General features: G+C 43.5%; 1 protein-coding gene across 1 annotated transcript; it reads left to right on the plus strand.

Annotated features, from left to right (window-relative positions):
• Positions 1-3,006: 3,006 nt before the first annotated feature.
• On the plus strand, positions 3,007-5,932 carry LOC145337564 (nuclear factor 7, brain-like). The gene is made up of 4 exons (XM_080182358.1): positions 3,007-3,465; positions 3,554-3,649; positions 3,743-3,976; positions 5,590-5,932. The coding sequence occupies exons 1-4, from the start codon at positions 3,058-3,060 to the stop codon at positions 5,596-5,598; spliced, it is 747 nt and encodes a 248-aa protein (XP_080038484.1). The 5' UTR covers positions 3,007-3,057; the 3' UTR covers positions 5,599-5,932.
• The last annotated feature ends 336 nt before the right edge of the window (positions 5,933-6,268 follow it).

Genomic DNA, 6,268 nt, shown 5'->3' on the forward strand with positions numbered 1-6,268 from the left:
TTAAGCAGATTTGCTATTTATCTTTATCTAGCTCTGCTTCCATTACTACATGACTGCCCTTATTTATGGTTAAAACACGAAACTTTGGTGCACTCTTCCCTCCCTAAAACTGAATTTAAATTTCAAACGTGTCATGGTTGCTGCTATCTAGAGATACCTTCATTATGAGTTCATCAGTGAACATTTTCTCCCTGCACTATACCAGCATGAGTATAGCCTGCCCTCTGGTTGGTTCCACGATGTGCTGTTCTAAGAACTTATCCCACAATTATTATATGAACTTTTCAGCAATGCCAATTTTTCCCATCCACTGTTTTCAATCTCATTGTAGATTCAAAACACCCCTGATTATTGCAGCACCGTTCAGACAAGCTCTCATTATCTCTCCTCTTTTATAGACTGACCTACTGTGTAGTACCAATTACGGGGCCGTACACCACTCCCACAAGTGACTTTCGCATTTATACTTTCTCACCACACTGAAAGTTATATTTACACCCTGAGTTGCAGAACTTAGGTTAACCCTCTCTAATGTGCATCATTTATTTAGCGAGCTTCCTCTCCATCTTTTCTCAACCTCCTATCCTTCCCAAATATCACATTGCCTTTCCACTCTATGCCATCCTGTCGCCATATCGTTGCAAGTACTAACTCATTTGTATTCGTGTTTTCAGCTCATCTGTTTTGTTTTAAATGCGACGTACAGAGCCTTCCGTTTTGTCATTACATTATTTTTGTACCATCCAGTCGTAAGTGCTGGTTTACTTTTAATTTGTACTCTGCTCCTTCCTGTCACGGTCGGCCTATTAGTTCCGATATTAATACTTTGCCTGCCCTGAATAAACTCTTTTTTTTTGTTTTTATTCCAATTCAATTAAATCAAGTCCAATTCAGAGTCTCAACAAGTTGAGATATCCCCGATCCAAGCTGACAAGACAGGGCTCTCACCTCCTGTTTTGGGATTGATCTACATGATCCAAGCTGATTGGAGTAGGCATAGCTCCTCCTCGCAGGTTTGGTCTAATTTGCATCTTTGCCAAAAGTCCGTGGTGCCGCTTTTAAAAATTGATTCAAATGAAGCTGAAATGTAACCTAATGACTTCAACCAAGAACAGTGTGTCGATACTACACTTGATCTTAACCAAAAGGCCGAGAAGATCAGAACTTCCCAAATTCGATCCAATGCCCCTATATTTAGTTTAAAACTCTCTCTCTCTCTACTTCCCTTATTATGCAGCTTGGTCAAACATCAGCCCCAGCACGATTCAGGTGTGGGCAGTCCCAACGGAACAGATCCCACTTTTCCCAGTACTGCTGCCAGTGTCCCACGAATTCTCCCACACCGGTCTTTGGGCTTTGCATTCATCTCCCCACTCTTACTTACTCTGTGCCTATTCGCACATGGCTCACACAATAAAGCAGAAATTATTACGTTTGAGGTTTGTGCCTTAATTTGATGCCCAGCTCCTCAAGCTGACTAAGCAGAAAGCCTTTCCTCGTCCTGCCTATGTCATTGGTACCTCCATGGAGCACGACCACTGGATCTGCAAGTTTCTTTCCTGCCCCGAGCAGATGTCCGGTTCGCTGTAACTGGGCAGGAAACACATCCAACTGAATTGTGTCTCTTTGCTGCGGTGAAAAGTGTCCATTCACCTCGCTCAGCTGCTCTACTACGTACTTATGTGCTCCCTTCACATTAGAACGGCACCTTGCTCCAGTTCCCGGAAGTCTATCCTCGGTCACGTTGGTTCCAATGGGGCCCAACGCAAAGTAGACTGCATCTCACCATCCGACTGAGCAGGTCGGCACTCAACATTGAATTCAATAATTTTACACTATAACCGTTCTCCGCCATTGTGAATATTTTTAAACCTATAACTATTTTTTGTGCCAGGGTAAACCCTCCCCTCCTCAACCGGGCCATCCGTCACTCGTTCTTTAGCATTATTTTCAGTAAGGGCACTGAATTCTGTTCTTCCATTAACATTTTCTGCTCTATTACCTTAACACCGCTGTCAGCTCTTTGCGTAGTCCATCACACTGCCTCTGTCTTGCACCCTAAACACATGTGCACTACAATCTCTCCGAGCTCCCACCTCTCATTGGCTGTCCATCTGCTCCAGCTGCCCCTCTCTCTCTTAAACAACATGTACCCCATCACATTTCTCACCGACTCGAAAAGTTAACTCTCTTTCTCTCTGCACAGAGGCTGCCAGACTTGCTTTCGCGGCACTTTCTGATTTCATTTCTGCAGACTTGTTCTGCAAATAAACATTCCAAGAACTGGGCGGTAAGCGTCTCCCACTTAGAGCTCCCTGTCAGCTGTGAATCAGCTCTGGGTCAAAAAGTGCTGGGGTCGAATCTCACTCCAGATACCTGGGACATCACCAAGGTAAGTTATGAGATTCTGTTCTTACGATAGCCCATATGTATTCTGACTTTGCAGTGAACACCCCGCTGTCAAAAACCTCATTGGTTTCCAGGCGCTGTGGGAGTCCCCGGGTTTGGGGACATGCACCATAAAAACACAACACTTAACTGTGTAACCAATAAAACCGAAAATCACAGCTACAACTCATCTAAATATCTTTCTAGTATTTGTCATTTTCTTGACAAGTGCAGTACTCTCTGCTCCAGGAGGGGCTGTACATCCATCCATACAATTCCTTGCATGGATCTGGAACATTCACCGTGTTTCACCACAGGGTTTGTAATCGGCAGTGAGTTCAGACTGGAGAACAATGCAATAGGATCTCCATCCCGCCCATCCCCGTCTCCTCCCTCTCTCTCGCTCCACTGTCACCATTCTCCAGTGTCCAACTCACCCCCGAAAGAGTTCAATGATTCCTCTCTCGGCTCTAACCCTGTTTCTCCTTCACACTGAGCGAAGAGTTAACAACCCGCCTGACAGTCGAGAGGACAAAGATTAATTTATAATCATATTTCCCTGTGTATTACAGTAAACGTCATCCGGAAACCGCGTACCTGAAGGTGTTCAGGAATGCAGGCACATCCCACAGTTAAACCGGTTTGGATCAGGAAGTGCTGAGAGTGAACATGGCTTCGAAGCAGCTGGTTAAGAGTTTGAGTGAGGAGACAACTTGCCCCATTTGTTTCGGTATCTTCACTGATCCGGTAACACTGGATTGTGGCCATAACTTCTGCCGCTCCTGTATCACCCAGTGTTGGGAAAAGGATATAACCTCCTGTCCGGAATGTAGAGAGGAGTTTCCGGAAAGAAACCTCAGGGTAAATCGGGCCTTAGAGAATCTGGCCGAGCAAACTCGACAATTAAAGCTGAATCGGAAAGAGGAGGAAAGTAAAGTTCACTGTGGGGAACATCGGGAAGAACTGAAGCTGTTTTGTGAAACTGACCAGAAATTGATCTGTTACACTTGTAGAGATTTGCAGGAACACAAATCTCACAACTTCATGGAGATTAAAGAGACTGTTGAAAAATACAAGGTACAAGGGAAAAGATTTATAAACTGACGTTTCATCGCATTTTCCTGCTCTGACACTTTCATTCTGTGATTTTCTCTCCCAATCCCAGGATCAGCTCAAATCTTCCTTAGATTTTCTCACAGAGAAGAAATTGGCAATTCTAGAAACAGAACAGAAACAGCAACGAAAGATTTCTGAAGTTAGGGTAAGGTCTCTCTGTGCTGATTTTCTGGGATCTCGGTTAGTTTTGTTCCCTTTATCGAGGGACATTAATTATGTTCCACATTTCATTTGGTAGGAACAGTCGAGCAGTCTGCAGACACACATCACATCCGAGTTCACTAAAATGCACCAGCCTCTCACTGAGAAAGAGCAGCGATTACTCAGAGATCTCAGGGAAGACGAGGAATGGATTCTAGAATCAGTGGAGAGAAACCTTCGAGAGATTCAGGAGAATTTAAATTCTATTGAGGAGAAAATCTCAAAGTTGCAGAAACAGATGGAGCAAAAAGACGAGCTGATATTTCTGAAGGTGAGGGAATATATTGTGGCTCAGTTCAGGGAAACTTCACACAGTCACTAAATAACTGACGATAACTGTGAAATTAATATAGAATTTATGGAAAAAATAGAAAGCGAGTGAAACAATTTTTGACAATTGTCATTCTCTGCAGTTGTCACAGTATTAATCCCTCGTCACTGCCAGCAAAATTTCAGGAATACCAGCAACTTCCCCGGAATGAGTTGTCCTGACCTGGACATTGGGTTCAGATTATTTCCTGATGCCTTTCGTGCCATTTTCTACTGGAATTGACATTGTAATTCAGTTCCTCACAGCACCGGGGACCCGGGTTCGATTCCTGCCCTGGCTGAATGGGTGGACTTTGCAAGTTCTCCCCGTGTCTGCGTGTGTTTCCTCAAAATGTTCTGGTTTCCTCCCACACTCCAAAGATATGCAGGTTAGGCTGATTGGCCATCGTCAATTACACCTTCGTGTCCCAAGGTTAGGGGTTTAGCGGCGTAGGTACGTTTTTTTTATGGGATAAACTTGTGTAAGAATTAATGTAGTCTCGATGGCCCGAATGACCTCCTTCTGCACTGTGCATTCTTTATGATTCCCTGATTCGATGTTGTGGGTTTGTCTATTAATCTTATATTATCAACTCTGCAGCACATAGGGGGAAAAAATCCTTTTATCTAGTCTGCGCTGGCTCAATGAAAGAGCTTTCCAATTAGGTTCACTCCCACATCTCTTTACTCTGATTGGAAACAAATGTTTCCTTAACAAATATATCAAAGTGCTTCTCAAAATTATCACAGACCTTAGGCTCTTCGGCCTGTAATTCCCACGCTTTTCCCTGCGGCCCTTCTTAAACAAGTGAGTGTGTCTGAAGCTTGGTGGATGGCCAATTTGCCATCCTCCAAATTTCAGAGTCACTCATTCAATCCCACACACACTCACTCATTTCCACACACACACACACACACACACAAAATCCCACACACATTCACTCACTCCCACACACACACACACACACACTCACTCACTCACTCACTCACTCTCACTCTCTCTCTCTCTCACACACACACACACACAAAATCCCACACACATTCACTCACTCCCACACACACACACACTCACTCTCTCTCACACCCACACACACACACTCAATCCCACACTCACTCACACACACACACACACTCACTGTCAGATCCACACATGCACTCCCACACACACTCACTACCACAATACTCACTCCCACACACGCTCCCCAACATCAACACGACTACATACACTCAGTCATCTCCACTAATGTTCATACACACACTCACTTATTCAATCCCACATGCTCCCTCATACATACACACTTGGTCAGAACCCACTTGTGATAGTGTGGTCACTAATCTGTTATCAGACTATGAACCGTTCTCTTCACAAAAGTGTTTCCATTCTGTGTTTTTGTATTTCCAACTTATGTTTTGCTCAGTTATAGGCACAAGATTAATCTTTCAGTTTGTGATACATTCTCTCCAACAGGAAGAGTGCTGGCAGTTGGGAATGTTGGAATAGCTTAAACATTGAAATCCTTCCAAAAATATTGTAACGAAGATGAATGTTTCCACATCATTTCTTTACATTTACAGGATCAGTGATGAATTTCAGCAACTCTGTGTAACAGATGCCGGCCTGTCTTTTGGAAAGTTCAGAGGTCCTTTACAGTACACAACGTGGAGGGACATGATCAACTCCATTAACCCCGGTAAAACACTGATTTTTCCTGATTATAAATCCAGATGTGAAGGGACTAAAGGGTGTCCGAGGTCCCGGATTAAATGCTCACATTTCCGCTTGTTAATTCCTAGAATCTGTCCATTGTCATATTTTGCTTCCTGTGGGTTGCTCTGGGTAAGTGTCTGAAGCCATCATGTGTCAAATTAGTGAGGAGTAGTTCTGCTGACTTTTTAAGCATCCTATATCAGGATGACATCAAAGCATGAGAGAACCTGAGCCAGCTGGAGCTAACCTGTAATGATGAATGAGGCACATTAGACAAGTCAAAGAGATGAAGAAACTGCGAGTCTAAAATAAATAAGGAGAAGTGTGATGATTTTATTGAGGAATTGAAGCATGCTGGAGAAGATAAACATCTACGGGTTTAACACAGTCACAGCGTCAATAACAAACTAAGGATATCCTTAACCTTGCAATAGGGAAGGTGATGAGTCCATTTATATTGAGTGAGTTTGATTTTGTGAGTGATTCCAGAGATCAAGCAATTTGTGAAAGCAATGCTCTCTCTTTGATCCGAGGTCCAATCAAACC

This window comes from Carcharhinus amblyrhynchos, unplaced genomic scaffold (assembly GCF_965287045.1).
Source record: "Carcharhinus amblyrhynchos unplaced genomic scaffold, sCarAmb.v2.hapA scaffold_52, whole genome shotgun sequence".
Classification (NCBI taxonomy): Eukaryota; Metazoa; Chordata; class Chondrichthyes; order Carcharhiniformes; family Carcharhinidae; genus Carcharhinus; species Carcharhinus amblyrhynchos.

Coding starts and splice junctions, on each gene's coding strand:
- LOC145337564 (XM_080182358.1), top strand. CDS start 3,058: ATGGCTTCGAAGCAGCTGGTTAAGAGTTTGAGTGAGGAGACAACTTGC. Junction 3,466..3,553: donor AGACTGTTGAAAAATACAAG/GTACAAGGGAAA, acceptor TCCCAATCCCAG/GATCAGCTCAAATCTTCCTT. Junction 3,650..3,742: donor GAAAGATTTCTGAAGTTAGG/GTAAGGTCTCTC, acceptor TTCATTTGGTAG/GAACAGTCGAGCAGTCTGCA.